The following is a 20,648-nucleotide window of genomic DNA, read 5'->3' on the forward strand; positions in this document are numbered from 1 at the left end:
AATCTAGTTTGTCTGCTGTTTATACAGCCAGTCCAGGTTTCTTTTAATTGTTAGCACACCTTTTCTATCCTTTTATTTTAACCTATTTTGTGGCTTTACGTTTTAAAGTAGATTTCTTGTAGGTAGGTCTGTTTTCATCAATCTTTTCTGCCTTCTTCTGGACTAAGTATTTTGAGATTCCCTTTTATCTACTCAGTTGTTTGTTAAGCTAGAACTCTTCATATATTAACATGTTCACCTGTTGAAATTGTACACATCAGTGGGTTTTAGTATATTTAGAGTTGTGCAATCATAATCACAATCTAACTTTAGAACATTTATCATACCCAAAAGAAACCTTGTACCTAATGGCAATGACTCCCCATTTCAGCCGCTGCCCAACCCCAAACCTCAGGCAACCACCAATCTACTTTGTCTCCATAGGTTTGCCTGTTCTGCTCATTAATCTAAATGGGACCACACAATATGCAGTGTTTTGCGAATGACTTTTTTCACTTAATGTTTTTGGGATTCATCCATGTTACAAGGTGTATCAGTGCTTTGTTTCTTAAACACTCAAACGATTATCTTTCAAAGAAATTTAGGTAAGAAAGAACGCATCCCACAGGGGTCCCCAATCCCCAGGCCATGAACTGGTACCAGTCCCAGGCTTGTTATGAACCGGCTGCACAGCAGGAAGTGAGTGGCAGGTGAGCGGGCATCGCTGCCTGAGCTCCGCCTCCTGTCAGATCAGCAGTGGCGTTAGATTCTCATAGCGTGAACCCTAGTGTGGACCGCGCACGCGAGGGGTCTAGGCTGTGTGTCAGATCAGCAGTGGCGTTAGATTCTCATAGCGTGAACCCTAGTGTGGACCGCACACGTGAGGGGTCTAGGCTGTGTGCTTCCTATGAGAATCTAATGGCTGATGACCTCAGGTGCTGGGTCTGTGGAAAAATTGTCTTCCATGAAACCAATCCCCGGTGCCAAAAAGGTCGGGAACCACTGATGAACCACTTCCAGTGCTTTTCATTCTTTCCTGTAAGTCCACATTTCCATCTGACATCACCTTCCTTCTGCCTGAAGGGCTTAGTTTAACATTTTTTGTAGTATGTCTGCTGACGATACACTCTTTCAGCTTTTATGCATTTAAAATACTGTTTCCTCCTTTGTTTTGGAACGACACTTTCAAGAGTATAGAATTCCAGGCCGATAGATTTTTTTCTCTTTAAATACTTGAAAGATGTTGTTCCTTGTCTTCCGGCTTGCACTGTTACTTAGATACAGTCTGTGATCTCTCTATCTTTGTCCTCTATATGTAGTGAGTCTTTTTTTTCTGGTAGCTTTTAAATTTTTCTCTATCACTGTTTTTCTTGTTTGTTTGTTTGTTTTGGTTTGAAACAGGGTCTCGCTCTGACACCCAGGCTCAGTGAGCTGAGATCACACCACTGCAGCCTTAACCTCTGGGCACAAGCAATCCTCCTGCCTCAGCCTCCCCAGTCCTGGGAGTACAGGTGCATACCACCTTGCCCAGATCATTTTTCTTACCTTTATTTTTTGGTATTTTGTAGGGATGGGATTTCGCCACGTTGCCCAGGCTGGTCTCGAACTCCTGGGCTCAAGTGATCTTCCCACGTTGGCCTCCCAAAATCCTAGGATTAGAGGCCTGAGCCACTGTCCTATCACTGGTTTTAAACAATTTGATTACTGTAAGCCTTGGTGTAGTTTTCATGTTTCCTATGCTCAAATTTTGTTAGCGTTCTTGAATCTGTGGGTTTACAGTTTTCATTAAATTTGGAAAATTTTAAGCCATTTTTCAAAAAAGTATGAGGACATTTAAGCTGGTTTTTATTGGATATGTTTGCTTAGAGAGTCTCTGTAATTTACCTGTTGATTTTCTTTCTTTTCCTCACCCCTGTGCCTAGGTTGCTGCCTCCTTTCCAGCACTAAATGGCACCGTAAGTCCAGGTTTGCCTTGGTTCTAGCAGAGTGCAGCCCATCCTAAACAGGAGCGAGGAGCCCCAGAGGGGATACTCTGGCAGCAGTACAGGCAGGGTGCTGTGGAATAAACCTCCTACAACACGGTGGTGCTGAACAGCCGCTCTATTTGGCATCCCCTCTGGCTGAGTTACACGGCAGGGTTTCCAAGGCTGGGAAACGTAATCCCACCTCCCTCCTTTGCCTCTGGCTGCCCTCAGGGGAGTTCTCCCTTTGGGCACTCCCTATGCCTCCTGTGGGCTAAGGCAGGGACAGGCCTCCTGCCAGGGAACCCAAGATGGTGGGGAAGGTGGTTGTCCTCTTCAATCTCACTTTTTCCCATGTAGAAACTGTAAACTGGGGGAGATTTTCCCACACTCAGTGCCAGGCAGACTGGGGGAAGGGGTGTTGCAGATACAGAAGTCCGATTCTTACAGCATGCTTGGAGTTCTTTCATTTCTCTGTGCCCCTATCTTTCTCATATTTGAGTTCTTGGATATTGCTGGCGATCATCTTAGTGCTGTATATTCTTGGTTTTCTGTGGTGGGAACGGCAGAGTGAGTGAAGCCAGTGTGCTTCTATACCACCACTTAAGAGCTAGAAGTCGCTATTTCCTTAATTGTCATTAGTTAGATCTTTTAACTGTTATCTTTTCTCTCATATGTTCCATCTTTGTATTGCTGTTTAATTCTTTGGGATAATTTTATTTTCTTTTTTTATTTGAGACAGAGTCTTGCCCTGTCACCCAGGCTGGAGTGCAATGGTGCAATCTCGGCTCGCTGCAACCTCAGCCTCCCAGGTTAAAGTGATTCTCCTGCCTCAGCCTCCCAAGTAGCTGGGATTACAGGTGTACGCCACCAAGCCCAGCAGCTACTTTTTGTATTTTTAGTAGAGACGGGATTTCACCACGTTAGCCAGGCTGGTTTCGAACTTCTGACCTCAAGTGATCCACGCACCTGGGCCTCCCAAAGTGCTGGGCTTACAGGCTTGAGCCACCACTCCAGCTGGGAGAATGTTCTTGATTATCTCCCACTCTTCTTTCTATTGCTATCTTTTGTTTGTTTTGGTAATTTTAGATGTTGATATTCCAAGAATTAGTTTTCCATTGTTCTCTGTTCATTCTTTCTCTGCGAACTCTTTTCTTGTTTCATGGATTCCTTTATCTCCTCTCTCTCTGAAGGTCACACAGTATATGCGAGCACGCACGCTGGGGTTTTGGGGTTGTTTTCTCCTTACACTATTTAAGTTCCTGTTTTTATCCCTATTGTTTTGGACTCTCCTTCTCATTTATAAAGGGTTTTTCATAAATGTCTGGTGATCCTTTACTGTCTACTCACACAGGAAAGTATTAAAAAGCTAACTGGGAGATAAGCCAACCTTACCACTAAAGATAAGGACAGCATGCAAGGTACCTAAAGTATTTTTTCTCCAGGCCATTGTTTAATCCAGAGAAAAATCCTCCAGTCTCCTGTCTGAGGGCTATGAGTCAGGCTACAAGTATTCTGAAAGCAGGATGGGGAAAGGAGATGAAAATGCTGACTTGCACGGAAGTCACCTTCTTTATTCTGGAGCTTCAACTTTTCCTGACTCCCCTGATAAGAACAGAGGCTTCTCTGGTTTAATTTCCCTTGAAATAAATGTAAATGTCAGTTTATTCTTTTTTCCTTCCAGAGAATGGGGGTTACATTTACGTGGATTGTGGGGTGTAAAGGAGGAGTCCTGGCGGGCCTCTGACACTTTCTGTGTTGATTTTCAACTAATCCCCCTTCTTTTCAGCATGTGTATTACATCCCACCCCTACTCTGACACAGTATTGTGTGACTCTAAATCTTGAGCTTCCGGAATTTTTACATGGGAAACTTGGTCCCCTTCTCACAGATTCCCCTCTGCTAACACTTAGGTTATGTGTTTCTCTGTCCTGCTGAGTCAGGTGCCAATTTTCCACCACTTCCGCCTTCCAAATGTGTACTGAGGCCTCTTTCACACTACTATCTCCTCCTTTTCTCTTTGACCTTGTGTGCGTGTGTATATACATATATGTGTTTTTTTTTTTTCTTCTGTCATTTTAGTTGAATCTCGGGAGGGAGAGTAAATAGAACGCCTCTGTATGTGGTCAACATGCTTTGTTTAACCTGAAGATTCTTCTAATATCAAAGAGTTAAAAATCATGCTGTTTGATAAGTCTGTACATATAAAACTGGAAATGTTACCATATGCTACTCCTTGTTTACCATGGTACTACTAATTTAGTATTGGTAGGAAACACAATAATACTTCTTTAACTAGTAATGACAGATTTATGCTCAAATGTCCACCCCCTCTCTAGGCACATAACTTAGAAGAGATCTGGTCACAGTGACGGGGAAGGGAATACTGGTTATGGAAAGGAGCAGAGGGAAATGAAATTGTTAAGTCTGGATTATCTTTACTGAAACACAATTATTAACATATCTATCATAAATTACTTTTCTCTCAATTTTCACTAGACTTTGAGTAATTTGAGGTCGTGCGCTCAACATTTCTTTATGTCCCTTGGCTTCTAACGGAATATCCCATATACAGGAGAAAATATTTGTTGGTTAATGATAAACTAGTAGTTTACAATTTAACATACTATGATTATATGTGTTCTTTCTTTTAAAAAAAAATCTGCTCAGCATCCTACTTCTGGAAACTTCCCTCACCCTTCCTCTATGCAGATAGTTGGGAAAGATGCCATTTTCTTACATGACTATGGTCACAGATGACTGGTCCAAGGTGGACATTTAATTCAAGCCAGGTCCGCACAGCTTCCCATATACCCTCGGGCAACTGGTTCGGGGCAGCTACCTCAGCAGCTAAGCCAGACTCAGCTCCCTCAGAATCAGTCTATCACCAGTGACTGAAGTTATAAGAAACTGAGCTCAGGAATTATATTTCTTAACACATAGAGAAAAAACATTCTGAAATAAGAAATATAAAATAAGAAAGAAATATAAAAAGAAGGGTGAGAGATATCCAGCAAGAGAACTCCTGGTCCCTGCTGTGTCTAAGGCCTAGTCAATATTCTTCAACTTGGAAATGTTAAGAGTTTAGAGAAATATATTAAAGTTTCATATATGATGGAAGTATAGAGTAAAAAGTTAAAGACACAAAAATGATTAAGCAGAACTTGAGACACAGTCACATTCATTCATTCAAAATAAACATAATATCCTAAAAATCTGTTTAATTCCATTTGTTTTTATGTAACACACATACAGGTACTCTGTATATTTTAATAGTCTCAATGGGAAAAGGAAGGGATATTAGAAACAGCATCTAAAACAAAAAGATACCAAAGCATATCTCGAATTGACCAATGTGCTGGAAGGACAATGTGCTGGAAGGATATTGCTATATAAACAGAATGTCTTTGATACTGTTATATGTGACAACTCTAGAAGCCCAGAAATAGAGGGCCAATCAAAATAAATTTATGTAGATGTGGGGGTTCAGTCTGGATGGCAGAAGAAATTATAGAAATAGAAAAAAGCAAACCTTCTTGGAAGGCCGGGGAGTTTTGGATAGCTTCAAATAGTTTGGCTGAAGGCAGCCAGATTCTCTTTTCAGGAGCCAGAGAGCTTAAGGTGCAGATACAAAGGAATATAAAGTAGTTTATTTAAAGAGTTTACTCATGTGGTCCTAAGACTAACCTTTGATCATTTGTGGGCAAGATGGCCCTCTCCAGGGTGGAGGTGACCAGGTTAATTACCCACAGGTCTGTTGACTCAAGCCTTTGTCAATTAATCTATACTAAATAAATGCAAGCTTCATTGGCTAGTCGAGGCCGGTGGTTGCAACGTTTTTTGTTTTTTTTTTTTGAGACGGAGTCTCGCTCTGTCCCCCAGGCTGGAGTGCAGTGGTGGGATCTCCGCTCACTGCAAGCTCTGCCTCCCGGGTTCACACCATTCTCTTGCCTCCCCCATTCTCTTGCCTCAGCCTCCCGAGTAGCTGGGACTACAGGTGCTCACCACCACGCCCGGCTAATTTTTTGCATTTTTAGTAGAGATGGAGTTTCACCGTGTTAGCCAGGATGGTCTCAATCTCCTGTCCTCGTGATCCGCCCACCTCAGCCTCCCAAAGTGCTGGGATTACAGGCGTGAGCCACTGCATCTGGCTGGTTGCAACTCTCTACAGCACTCTCCTGGGAGTCTGTAAGCAGCCCGGACTCTCAGTTGGACTGACAAGCGTAACATCTGTGTCAGTGTAAGTTATTAATCTGTCATTGGGACAGGGTCTGCGGGACAGACCCCTGCATGTGGACACCTTAGCCTTGGAGAAATCTGAAATCTGTTCATGTTTCATAAAATGAAAGTAGGTCAACTTCCCACTTCTGTTTATCAAACACAACCATCCACAGGAGGTTCACCGGGCAACCAGATCACCTGATGGGAAGTAATGGACCAGGGTAAAAAACTTATTTTAATAAAATGAACGATTTAACTAATGTCCTAGAGGAAAAAAAGATTCTTAGAATCATCTTCCAATTTCATTAGACAACAAAACAGCAGCAGGCAGGCAGCAACCTTCAGCCAAGAGGCAGAGACCCTGAGTCACATGTTGACAAAAGGCACCGAAAAGAATCCTAAGTAGGCTGCTGTCACGTTCTCCAGGGCCACTACCTTTTAGAATACTTCGAGCTAGTCTAAGGCTAAACAAACAAAAGAAACCCCTTATCTGTTTAAAAGGAAGACTCTTCTGTTTCTAGTCTAACCATAAGCAATTCCTTCTTTGTTCTTTTGACATGCAATAGCTTCAAATTCCACCACACAGCAGAGAAACAGGTCCCCAGCCCCTGGGCCATGGACCAGTACAGGTCGATGGCCTGTTAGGAACTGGGCAGCCCAGCAGGAGGTGAGCAGTGAGGAGTGAGCATCACCGCCTTAGCTCCGTCTCCTGTCAGATCAGTGGCAGCATGAGATTCCTATAGGAGCACGAACCCTATTGTGAACTGCACATGTGAGGGATCTAGGTTGCACACTCCTTATGAGCATCTAACTAACGTCTGATGATCTGAGGTGGAAGTGTTTCATACCAAAACCACCCCCCGGCTAGCCCCATAGAAAAATTGTTTTCCAGCCAGGTGCAGTGGCTCATGCCTGTAGTCCCAGCACTTTGGGAGGCCAAGGTCGGCAGATCACCTGAGGTCAGGAGTTCAAGACCAGCCTGGCCAACATGGTGAAACCCCGTCTCTACTAAAAATACCAAAAAAGTATCCAGGCCTCATGGCAGGTGCCTGTAATCCCAGCTACTCGGGAGGCTGAGGCAGGAGAATCGCTTGTACCCAGGAGGCGAAGGTTGCAGTGAGCTGAGATCACACCATTGCATTCCAGCCTGGGCAACAAGATGAAACAAAAAATAGAAAAAAAAAAATTGTTTTCCAGGAAACCATCCCCCCCAGTGCCAAAAAGGTTGGGGCCCACTCCTCTAGGAAATAGGCAGAGAAGTATGGGCTACTATTATTAATCTTAGAATTCAGTTTTTTATTGTATTTATTTATTCACTTATTTTGAAACGAGTCTCGCTCTGTCGCCCAGGCTGGAGTGCAGTGGCGCGATCTTGGCTCACTGCAAGCTCCGCCTCCCGGGTTCACGCCATTCTCCTGCCTCAGCCTCCTCAGTAGCTGGGACTACAGGCGCTCGCCACCACGCCCAGCTAATTTTTTTGTATTTTTAGTAGAGACGGGGTTTCACTGTGTTAGCCAGGATGGTCTCAATCTCCTGACCTCGTGATCCGCCCGCCTCAGCCTCCCAAAGTGCTAGGATTACAGGCGTGAGCCACTGCGCCCGGCCAGAATTCAGTTTTTTAAATTAGAAAGGTTGTTTACAGATCGAAGTCATAACCAACCAGAAGTGAAGGTGCTTATAGGTTGAATAACTAGATGTGAAAATTGCTTTAGTTAATAAAGACAATATTATTCAACTCTGGCTGTATGAATAAAGCTTATTTTAAAAAGTCAAATGGCTCATTGACATTTTCATTATTAAAACTAGTAGACTAGTTAGGCCATTTCTCACTTGGGCTACTGCAAAAACCTCCTAACTAGTTTCCAACTTCACTCTCACACTTTAAACAAAACCTATTTTCTGTAAGCCTATTATTCTCTCCTATCTAAAACAGAGAGGTGGCCAGGTCTTTCCCCTGTTTAAAAATCTGTAATGGTTCCCCAGGAAACAGGATAAAATCTGAGCTCTGTAGCATAGAATACAAGGCCCTTTATGATCTGGTCACTGCCTACCTACCTCTTCAGCCTCTTCTGCTGTCTGCAGTGCCTACACACACCCTTCTGCAATTCTCTCTCCTGCCCTCTCTGCTTTCCAGTAACACAGGACGGCCCTCAGCTCCACGGACGTGCTACGATCCCTCCTGCAGGTGGGCCACTGATGCAAGCTCTTCCCCAGGCATGGAACACACTTTGTAGCTGTCGTTGCCCTTACTCATGCTGCAGTCGTCAGCTCTATTATCATTTCCTTAGGAAGCCTTCCCAGGCATTCCAGATTAGACAGACGTCTTACACTACCTTGGTACCATAGCTTGTAATTCCATAGCCTGTAATTCCATACCATGGTTGTAGATTGCTGTCACGGGAGCAGGGACACTATCTGCTTTGCTTGTCACTTATCTCTGATTATTCACATAGTACACACATTAGCAAGCGTGGAAAAAAGATTTGTTCCATCAAGTTGCCCCAAAAAGGCATGATCGGAAAGGATTTCTAATTTTCTCAAGTTTTTCAGTGATGCCAATTAAAACCAGTAATGAATAACTGAAAACATCCTAGAGTCTTTCTTTTCTTTTTATAAAAATATTAGCTGTTTTTTATTTTATTTTTTGTAAGGAAAGCAGTAAGGGATGTAAATTTTTTAGTGGAATAAAATGAATTATCTCTAGATCAGGCCTTACATTAGAGATGGCAAAAATCTTGAGGTCGTTACGATTTTTTAAAAATAGAAATACAATTGTTTGCCTTTTAGACTCTTCTGTTTCAAGACGATGTACTGAGCACATACTGTAGTCCTCTCCCTTCTACACAAAATCCGAGTATTTCACAGAGTAAAATTCACGAGGAATGCTCAAGAACGAAAAGCAATTAGGATAAGACCAGGGAGACAAGCAGCGCTTAGGACGTCAGTGGGAGAATGCTTCTGCAAACCGCTGCAGGTGGCTGAAACTAGAAGCGAGGAGGGTGGAAATGGGGGAACCCAAAGGCAACAACTAGGGTGATGAACGGGATAATCCAGTAAGAGCAGCAGAGCAGGTTATTTCTATGTTCACAAAAGCACGGATATGCACACACCACACGGTTCTCCCTCATTCCTAATGCCGAAATCTGGACCCAGTGACTGGGCTGTGTTTCAGCTTCCAGGTAGGACCAGTAAGTGTAAGAGGAAAAGGAGGTAGAGCTCCAGGGACAGGAGGAATCAAGAAGCATCCTGCCCTCCAAACATTCCACACATCTCTTTGTCTCTCTGAGACTGAAGACGACGTGCAACTAAACTTCCCTGTAAACAGGCTACACAGAGGCTCCGCAGATTCTCCACCCTCAGTTACAAAGATGGATGCAATTCTCCCCTATTTGTCCTACAAAATCTATACAATTCTTTTTCTTTTTTTGAGACAATCTCGCTCTGTTGCCCAGGCTGGAGTGCAGTGGCGCAATCTCTGGCTCACTGCAAGCTCCGCCTCCCAGGTTCACGCCATTCTCCTGCCTCAGCCTCCCGAGTAGCTGGGACTACAGGCGCCCGCCACCTTGCCCGGCTAGTTTTTTGTATTTTTAGTAGAGAGGGGGTTTCACCTTGTTAGCCAGGATGGTCCCCATCTCCTGACCTCGTGATCCGCCTGCCTTGGTCTCCCAAAGTGCTGGGATTACAGGTGTGAGCCACTGCGCCCGGCCCAAGAATCAAAGTAACCACAGGTTTTTCTTTGTTGCTGTTAAAGTACATGATAAACAGATTCTAAAATTTATAGAAAAAGCTGAAGAAGAATCTGGTTAAGAAATTTGTTCTATCAGACATTAAGAATAATTATTTAAGAGCCAAGTGTGGTAGCTCACACCTGTAATCCCAGCACTTTGGGAGGCCAAGGCTGGCAGATAGTTTGAGTCCCAGAGTTTGAGACTAGCCTCGGCAACATACAAAAATACAAACATTAGTTTTTATATATATATATATATAAAAAATACAAAAAGTAGTTGGGTGTCATGCACCTGTAGTCCCAACCACTTGAAAGGTAAGGCAGGAGGATCACTTGAATCTGGGAGGTGGAGGTTGCAGTGAACCAAGACACATCACTGCACTCACTCCAGCCTGGGTCACAGAGTGAGACTCTGCCTCAAAAAAAAAAAAAAAAAAAAATTATATAGTAATCAAGACAGGGTGCTATTATTAGCTCAGGTACAGACAACCTAATGGAATAAAATAGAGAACACAGGAACAGACTCTCACATGGAAACTTGATAAATAATGGTGTTATAGGTCAGTGGGGAAATAGAAGACTCAATAAATGGTCTGGGATACTATCCAAGTTTAAAGAAAAAAGTGAAAGTGAATCTTTTCACAGACATACAAAAATAAAATCCAGATAGCTCAAAGATTTAAAGTGCAAAAGGCAAGCTATAGAAAAAATATAGGAAAAAGTCTTTATGACCCCAAGTTAGACAAAAATTTCTTAAAAAACAAAAACCTCGAACCATAAAAGAGAAATTGAGGCCAGGCACGGTGGCTCATGCCTGTAATCCTAGCACTTTGGGAGGCCGAGGCAGGTGGATCACGAGGTCAGAAGTTCAAGACAAGCCTGGCCAAGATGATGAAACACTGTCTCTACTAAAAATACAAAAATTAGTTGGGCGCAGTGGCAGGCACCTGTAATCCCAGCTACTCGGGAGTTTGAGGCAGGAGAATCGATAGAACCTGGTGGGGCGGAAGCTGCAGAGAGCCAAGATTAAGCCACTGGACTCCAGAGTGGGTGACAGAATGAGACTCTGTCTCAAAAGAAAAAAAGAAATTAATTCCATTATATCAAAATTAATAACTTCTATTCATTAAAATATACTACTAAAAGGGTAAAAAGGCAAATCACATCCTGGAAGACTATCTTTAACATCATATGATTGACAAAAGATTAGTTTATAGACTAAAAGGAATGTTTATTAATAGAAAACGAAAAAGTTAACAACCCAGTAGAAAAATGGATGAAAGACCTTGATATGGTTTGGTTGTGTCCCCACCCAAATCACATCTTGAATTCTCACGTGTTGTGGGAGGGAGCCGGCAGGAGGTAACTGAATCATGGGCAGGTCTTCACAAGATCTGGTTTTAAAAGGGGGAGTTTCCCTGCACAAGCTCTCTCTCGTTGCCTGCCGTCATCCCTGTAGGACATGACTGGCTCCTCCTTGCCTTCTGCCATGATTGTGAGGCCTCCCAGCCATGTGAAACTGTAAGTCCAATAAACCCTTTTTCTTGTATAAATTATTCAGTCTTGTATAAATTTATCAGCAGTGTGAAAACTGACTAATATAGATAGCGAACAGGTATTTCTTTCTCTTGAAGAGATATTTCACAGAAAGCACACAGGAATGGTCAATTAACCTGAAAAGATGCTCAGTTTTTTGAGTAATCAGGGAAAGGCAAATTTAAACCACAACGAGCTACTATTTCACCCCTCCCAGAGCTGCCGAGGGTGTTCGGCAATGGGAACTCTCATCTCCTGTGGGTGAGAATGTACACTAAAAACTTTTAGAAAACAATCTGACAAACCTAGTCAAGCCACACACGGGAACAGCCTGTAACCCAGCAATTCTAATCCTAAATATATACCTCTGAAGAACCTTTAAATCTTTAAGCCAGGACACACACCAAGAAATACATTTTATATCCTGACTCAGTATACACATAACTAAAACAAAGTCTTTCATAAGACAACGTTTTTACTGTGTGCACAATACTCTGATTACATTCTTCTATTTCATTTAGTGTTGTCCACTACACAGATTTCAAAACCCCCCAATGCACTGGTTTTTAATATGAGCTGCACATCAGAATCATCTGAGGTATTAAAAAAATTAAAAACAAAACCAAAACTGATGCCCAGGGTAAGCCCCTAAAGATGCCGATTGCTGATTCAACTGGAATGAGATGGAGTTTGAGCACAGAGTTATTAAGCTTCCCCAGGGATTCTAATTAGCAATTCAAGAACTAAACAGATCGCCTGAAGCTTGAGAAGCTTTGCCCCAGAGAAATACCTCAACACATCCAGTAAGATGTATGTTCAAGATTATCCACAGCAGCACTACTCATGAAAACAACCCAAATGTCTACAGATAGGAGACTGGCTAAATAAACTGCAGTATATTTACAGTGCAGCAATACACAGCAGTGAAAGTGAACAAACTACACCATACACATCAACAACTCTCAAAAGCATAAAGCTGAGTGAAAAGGATGTGGAAAAAATAAAGACAGCATAATTCCATTCATAAAAGGTTCCCAAACAGGCATGCCTAAACCACAGATATTTGAGGGTGAATAGATACGTCATAAAATTACAATAAAAATGCAGAATTCAGAATGGTGCATATTGGGGACAAAGAGAATGACAGGATGGGGCATAGCAGATGGGGACTTCAGAGGTACTGATAAAATTCTAGGCTGGGTGGTAGGTACAAGGATGTTTTTTATATATATACACATAGATACACATTTTTTTTTGAGACAGAGTCTCACTCTCTCCCCCAGGCTGCAGTGCAGTGCCACGATCTTGGCTCACTGCAACCTCCACCTCCCAGGTTCAAGTGATTCTCCTGCCTCAGCCTCCTGAGTAGCTGGGATTACAGGCACACCACCATTCCCGGCTAATTTTTTTGTACTTTCAGTAGAGATGGAGTTTCACCATGTTGGCCAGGCTGGTTTTGAACTCCTGACCTCAAGTGATCTGCCCGCCTCAGCCTCCCAAAGTGCTAGGATTAACAAGTGTGAGCCACCATGCCCAGCCTATATAAATATATACTATATATATTACATATACACTATATATACTACACATATATTATATATATGTATACTATATAGTATACAGTATGCATATATATAGACTATATACTATATAGATAATATACTATTGTGTCTATTATGTCAACACAAAGTAAAAAAGCCAAATTCAATTTGACAGTGGTTATGGCCTATATCCGGGTGTATCCATTTGTCAAAACTGTGTAATTAATATCTGTGCATTTTGATAACTGTAATTTTATCTAAAAAATAAGTGGAGGCAGGATGTTGAAATTAGGTGACAGCATTGATTACACTAGTCTGTCTACTTTGAATTTATTTAACATTTTCAATAACAGAAATCTTTTTAAGAGAAAGAAAAAAAAGGATAAGGCAAAGTTCATTTTTAGAGAACTTGTAAAGTTTTGAGATCAGCACTCAAAAGTTATTAGATGTTGACTGTAAACACAATAAAACGAAGACTTCAGAAATCACCAACAAAAACTGAATGAATATCAATTACAGATATAAAGAACTGATAACCCTAAATGCAATTAGAGTCCCCGCTAGGAAACCAGTATGTTCACTCCCCCTTTCTTAGGGGGGCCTTGAGTTGGCTACAGCAGGTAAGGAATTTGGAGAGAAAGAAATGGAAAGGAGGAGTAGAGGACTATAAAACTGGAAGATTCTCAAAATGCCCAGAGATGGGGGCGCTCTCCTGCATTTCCGTAAAGCAGTTCAATTTGCTCACAAACCCTTCCGTTACCCAAAATCAACCACCAGACTGTCCACACTTTCTGTTTCATTTTACCGTCTTTTCCCTTTTCCAATGCCGTCCCCAAGTATACTTTATCATGGGAATTCCCCTACTCTGCCCTTGATTCTAGCTCTCCATAGGGAAGTAATAACAACTCTTTCAGCGATTTTTTCTGGTGTTAACCTTTATCTTTTTTTTTCCTGACCTCCATAATTTTAAAGACCATGTTCACATTGCCATTTTTAGGTCTTCCCACTTTAAATATACTGACTTACTACTCCAATACACACTTCATTGCCTTCTTCCCATGCACAATTTTTGGTTCATTGCTTCATCTTCCTCTTTTTTTTTTTTTTTTTTTTTTTTTTGAGGGGGAGTCTCGCTGTGCTCCCAGGCTCAAGCTCCGCCTCCCGGGTTCACGCCATTCTCCCGCCTCAGTCTCCCAAGTAGCTGAGACTACAGGCGCCGCCACCACGCTCGGCTAGTTTTTTGTATTTTTAGTAGAGACGGGGTTTCACCGTGTTAGCCAGGATAGTCTCGATCTCCTGACCTCGTGATCCACCCGCCTCGGCCTCCCAAAGTGCTGGGATTACAGGCTTGAGCCACCGCGCCCGGCCTCATCTTCCTCTTTAACCTTTACCTAATCCAGCCTAAGCACATTTTCCATTCTCAAATGTGTCAAACACACACCTTATCGCTTCCTTTAAATAAACTTTAAAAACATACTTCCATTAAGGCTTTTCAGTTATAACGTCACAAGAAATCTTAATAAAACAAAATTAGAAAGAGGTGATATACAATGAAATGAACAGGTTTTCAACTGTTCCATGATTACACTCTATGAATCTAAATTCTCCAAGACTTGATTCTTCATTAATACTAACTCAAATTCTCACTGATTATCTCACTTAAACGTGTATTAAGGCGTATTACATACAAAGCACCATTCATCTTCTACTTGGGTTTACCTCTCCATGTAGAATATTAAGAGGTATATCTTTATCTTCGCATATATATATTTCCAGCCATCAGAGCCATTTCACCATGTTTAAGGTGATGAAACAAATGAACCCCTTACCCTTATTCTAAAATCCATTAGTGTCTGTAATCCATTACTTAATTCTAAAATCCAAAAAGCCCTGAAAACTGAAGGGTTTTTGCTCAAATTTGACAACAAAACTAATTTAGCGATTTCAACTTATTTGAGACTATTTGTAGCCTTTATCCCACCTTTGTGTGACTAGACCAGTGGTTCATTTTGTTTTTGAGACAGTCTGGATGGAGTACAGTGGTATGTCCCTGGCTCACTCCAACCTCCCCGTCCAGGGCTCAAGCCATCCTCCCACCTTAGCCTCCTGAGTAGCTGGGATTACAGGCATGTGCCACCATGCCCGGCTAATTTTTGTATTTTTGTACAGATGGGGTTTTGCCATGTTGCCCAGGCTGGTCTTGAACTCCTGAGCTCAAGCAATCTGCCTGCCTTGGCCTCTCAAAGTGCTGGGATTACAGGCATGAGCCACTGTGTCCGGCCCAGTGATTCTTAATTGGAGTAATTTTGCCCCAGGAGATAGGTCCCTGCAAACAAATTATTTGGCACCAAGATGTCAACAGCATCGAGGTTGAGAAACCCCGAACTAGGTATATTTTGCTGAGGACATCAGTCTGTGAGTACTGAGGCTGCCTCAGACTCTTCTGAGGGCATTATAGAATACCTGGTAAAAGACAGTATTTACTACTCAAGAATCACAAAAACTCTTAATTCCAAAACACAGTTGGCTCCGGCGATTTCAGACAGGGGACTGTGGGCCCTATATCACCATTCTTATAATGGCAGGTCTCCTCAAATGTCACAAATCTCATTAAAATATGGCCAAGGTCTCAGAAAACAAAGGAGATGAATATAGAAATTCACTGGCGTAACAAGTACGGTGAGAAACAAATTTACATTTTTTTCTCTTTCAAAATCACAATTTAAAATAAACTAGCCTTTTAAACAGTGCCTGTATATTAGCATCGATTGTTTTCATGATCTGTTTTAATGTTCTCACCATAAAAGTTATCAACACGGGTAACATACAATAATAAACCAACACTGAGACTCTTAAAACCACAAGTGCTGTTTACCTTTCTCTGTGCCTGAGAATATGGAGATGATTTTGTGCCTGGGCTTCTTCTCCTCCGGAACAGAGGGCAAAGGTTTCAAACTGTGATTGGCTGACAAGGGGTCTTTGCCTCCAGTGCTAAAGATGGTGCTGCTCATTCGCACAGGAGGTGCTGGAGGCTTGTCTTCCAGTTCTCCGTTATCAGACATGGTTCAGAATTACCAAATGGCCTGAACCTGGAAAAAACACAATTAGTAACAAAGCAAAAAACGGCACAAACAAGCAAAAAACAGTCGTAACTACCCCTGCCACAATTCCAAATTAGAAAATAGTATCCATTTAGAGTGACATTTGCAAAATTCTGGAAAAATCAATGTGTAAAAGATGTAACTCTCTTGAGGTGTAACAAAGGTAATTTCCCCTAACAAAGTTGGTAATGGTCAGCTGGAAAATGTTTGAAAAGTCACACGGAAACGTGATGGTACTACCAAAAGCTCCTGATCTAACCAATAGATTCTAAGAGACCTTCTCAATGGAAAGACAGACAACATGAAACCTTTTTTTTTTATTCCAAAGAGGAAAATTATGTTCTGACCAGCAAATTACAGGATATCTTGGGGAGGTGCACCTCTAGAGCAGAGACAGACGGTTGGCTATTAAGCCTATCAAACAGCACCCCTCTGATCTGATTTCACGCACACCAACTTTGCAGTTACAACTTAGCCTTCACAATAACTTGACTAAAAAATTCTTATTTTTGAGATGGAGTCTCACTCTGTCACCCAGGCTGGGGTGCAGTGACGTGATCTCAGCTCACTGCAACCTCCACCTGCCAGGTTCAAGAGATTCTCCTGCCTCAGCCTCCTGAGTAGGTGGGACTACAGCCACACGCCACGACTCTCGGCTAATTTTTGGTATTTTTAGTAGAGACGGGGTTTCACCATGTTGGCCAGGCTGGTTTCAAACTCTTGACCTCCGGTGATCCGCCTACCTTGGCCTCCGAAAGTGCTGGGATTACAGGTGTGAGCCACGGCATCCAGCCTAATCTTGGTATTTTTAGCAGAGACGAGGTTTTGCTACGATGCCCAGGCTGGTCTCGAATTCCTGACCTCAAGCGATCCACCCGCCTTATCCTCCCAAATTGCTGAGATTATAGGCGTGAGCCCCCACGCCTGGCCGAGGATTCTTAAAACAATGCACTGCTGAGGCAGTATTTGGTCTCTGAAAATCTGACATCCTAATTTACACAAATTAGTCTTTTGAGTTTTGCAGACAATCACAAAGGAGCTTGGCCAATCTGGATACACTGACAAAATTAAATACAGAGCATGGCTGAAAGGCTGAGTGTGGCCACATCCCGCAGGTTCTGTGACACCAGCAAATGCCCTGTCCAGGCAGTTGCGTAATCCCTCTTACCTACATGGCTAATTCAGCGGAAACCTCAACCCTGCTTACCCATACTTCTAGGCATGTCTTTAAAAAAGTAGATTACACAAATTTGAAATCAGCAGGAAAAGGGAGAGGATCCCTAACTTACATATGAGTTCTGATACAAAAAAAAAAAAAAAAAGCCATGTTAGGAAACATATTTCCCACTAAACATGGTTTTGATTGGTAACTGGATCTTAATTTGATTCTAAGATTATTTAATGCGTTTAAGCAAATACAACCTTGCATATATACAATGAAAAGAATGCTAACTGTTCAGAACTTACAAATATATTTTTTATTTAGTTTGAATGCTTATACCTGAAGAAAAGTAGGTACAATTTGAGAAGATTATAGCAAATCTTACAGCTTTTATTTTCCTTGATGGGAGTGTGTCACTAGCACTACGGTGTATTTTCTCTCTCAAAATCATGATTATTTTTTCATTCTACGAAAGAGCAAGAATAAAAAAAGGTAAAGGAGCAAACACATTTCTGGGAGTGACATGGTTTGGCTGTGTCCCCACTCAAATCTCATCTTGAATTCCCACGTGTGGCGGGAGGTCAATGTGCTCAGATCTCATCTTGAATTCCCACGTGTGGTGGGAGGGACCTGGCGGGAGGTCAATGAATTATGGGGGCAAGTCTTTCCTGTGCCGTTCTCCTGACAGTGAGTCTCACATGATCTAATGGGTTTAAAAAGATTTCCCCGCACAAGCTCCCTCTCTCTGCCTGCTGCCATCCATGTACGATGTGACTTGCTCCTCCTTGCCTTCTGTCATGATTGTGAGGCTTCCCCAGCCACATGGAAATGTAAGTCCAATTAAGTCTGTTTCTTTTGTAAATTGCCCAGTCTCAGGTATGTCTTTATCAGCAGCATGAAAACAAAACAGACTAATAGAGGGGGTAACTAGCTAGAGAAGGTCTGGGAAAAGGGAGTGAAAATGATCTCTATTTCTGTGTGTGAAAGACTGGTCTAAGGAAGACATGAGGGCAGGATCTAAGGTGGTGCTGACATGCCCTAAAATGATTCTTCTTAACTAGCTCATGACATCATGCGGGATTTATTTTGTTTTTGGGGTGGGATAAAAGCAGGATGCAACTGGTTATTCCTAAGTATGGGCTACTACCAGTGTGCATTCCAAGAGGGGACTTATCTTGCTACAGACAGAAGAAAGGCAAAGCTTAGTAACAACATTGCAGCTGGGCACAGTGGCTCACGCCACACTTTGGGAGGCCAAGGTGGGTGGATCGCTTGAGGTCAGGAGTTCGAGACCAGTTTGGGCAACATGGTGAAACTCTTTCTCTACGGAAAACACAAAAATTAGTCAGGTATGGTGGCGCATGCCTGTAGTCCCGGCTACTCGGGAGGCTGAGGCAGGGGAATCACTTGAGCCCGGGAGGCAGAGGTTGCAGAGCCGAGATCATGCCACTGCACTCCAGCCTGGGCAACAGAGTGAGCCACCATCTCAAAAACAAAACAAAACAAAAAACAACAACAAAAAAAAACATGGCACAATAAAGTGACTGTGAATTTTCTCAAGGCTCCCATATCGATGGAACATGAGTAGAAACTGCCAATGCACCTTCAATAATAATAATAATAATAATAATAATAATAATAAAAAATCAGCTGCATGTTATCCAGTTCTGTGGTTAACAGCATGTGTTCCAGAATCAGACTGCTTTGGATGGAATCCTGTTTCCACCACTGACTTAGTGTGTGACCTTGGGCAAATCACTTCACCAAGTCTCACGACTCCTTGAAGAAATGGCTGACTCTAGGCATGGGACAGGGAAAATGCAAGATGAGCCCAAAGCACGCTGTAGTGTCAGAAGGCAAGGGAGCACTTTAAAAGGATGAAGAAATGCCAAAGGGACACAGGAAAGATTTTCCATAGGCCAATGCTGGGATGATTTGAGCAAATTAGTATACTATTTGATTATGACCCAAAGTATCAAATAAATATGTTATTCCATCCTGACATAAATAAATGAGTAAGTAAATAAATGGGAGAAAAGGAACAAATCTTTCTTACAGAAGAACTGCAAATAAAATAGGTAAATACATCTCCCTCTAGGAGTTTCAGCTTAATCCATGTTTCCTCTTGAGTGAAGGCAAAACTTAGTGTTTCCAAAGAACAGTGTATGGCAAGGGAAAAACAACTTCGCAGTGAAAAAACCCGGCAAACATGCCTTATTACCCAAGTGACCACAGCTGACATCGCCAGCAACAAGTCGCGACCCTATTACTTATCCCCTCATCTAATGTGATGGGGCACACACTTCGCCTCTGGGGTGTTCTTCCCACAAACCCACGGCCCTAGTCTAATCATGAGAAAACACCAGACAAACCCCAATTGAGGGATATGCTACAAAACTCCTGACCACTACATTCCTCCAAACCGTCAAGGACATGAAAACCAACACTGAGATACTGTAACAGATCAGAGGAGACAGAACCAGAAATGCAACATGACACCCTGGATTGGATCCTGGAAACTGGTGAAACAACTAGTAGAATCCAAATAAACCCTAGAATTTAGTTAACAGTAAGGCACCAATACTGGCTTCTTTGTTTTGACATGCGTATCACGGTTATGTAAGATGTTAACATCAGAGGAAGCCGGGTGACAGGTATACAGGAAATGCACTATCTTTGCAATCTGTCTGTACATCTAAAATCATCCCCTAATAAAAACTCTATTAAAAAGGGAGTTAGTAAGTTCCTCAAAAATTAAATACAGAGCTACCATGTGACCCAGCAATTCCACTCCCAGGTATACAGCCAAGAGAACTGAAAACATATGTTCACGCAAAAACTTTATATGAAAGTTCACAGAAGCATTCATAATAGCCAAAAGATAGACCTAAATATCCATCAACTGATGAACAGATATCCAAAATGTGGTGTGTCCATAAGATGGAATATTGTTTGGCCACAAAAAGAAGTACTGATACATGCTGCAAGATGGATGGCCCCTGAACACTAAGTGGAAAAAAGCCATAAAAGGCCACATATTGTAGGATTCTATTTCACATGAAATGTCCAGAACAGGGGCATCACAGAGATGGAAAGGAATTTAGTTCATAAACACGGCTGATTAGCGAGTGGTTGCTACGGAGTGAGGGAAATGAGATGTGGCTGCTAATGGGTATGAAGTTTCTCTGGGGGATGCAAAGGTTCGGTATGAAGACAGTGGAGAGGGTCACACAGCCTTGTGAATATACTAAAACCACTCAATTGTACACTTTATAAGATGGTAAATTTTAGGCTGCGCAAATTATATCTCAAATTAATATCTACTCACAGAATAAACATCAAATGAACTAACAAAGATAAAAAGTCTTTGCAATTGTTATCATCATTACTACTTATAAGACTCTATGCTAGACATTAGAG

The 20,648-nt window shown here is 42.1% G+C and overlaps 1 protein-coding gene across 2 annotated transcripts in view; it reads right to left on the bottom strand.

Annotated features, from left to right (window-relative positions):
• The window catches only part of PAK2 (p21 (RAC1) activated kinase 2), a 95,120-nt gene that overhangs the window by 37,597 nt on the left and 36,875 nt on the right, over positions 1 to 20,648 (bottom strand). Inside the window, exon 2 of one of the 2 annotated variants that reach the window (XM_025375607.1) lies at positions 15,841 to 16,054. In XM_025375607.1, coding sequence (XP_025231392.1) covers positions 15,841 to 16,027 — 187 coding nt within the window. In that variant the 5' untranslated portion in view covers positions 16,028 to 16,054. The remainder of the gene's footprint in view (positions 1 to 15,840; positions 16,055 to 20,648) is intronic. The other variant, XM_025375608.1, reaches the window with a different exon arrangement.

Source organism: Theropithecus gelada, chromosome 2, assembly GCF_003255815.1.
Source record: "Theropithecus gelada isolate Dixy chromosome 2, Tgel_1.0, whole genome shotgun sequence".
Lineage (NCBI taxonomy): Eukaryota > Metazoa > Chordata > Mammalia > Primates > Cercopithecidae > Theropithecus > Theropithecus gelada.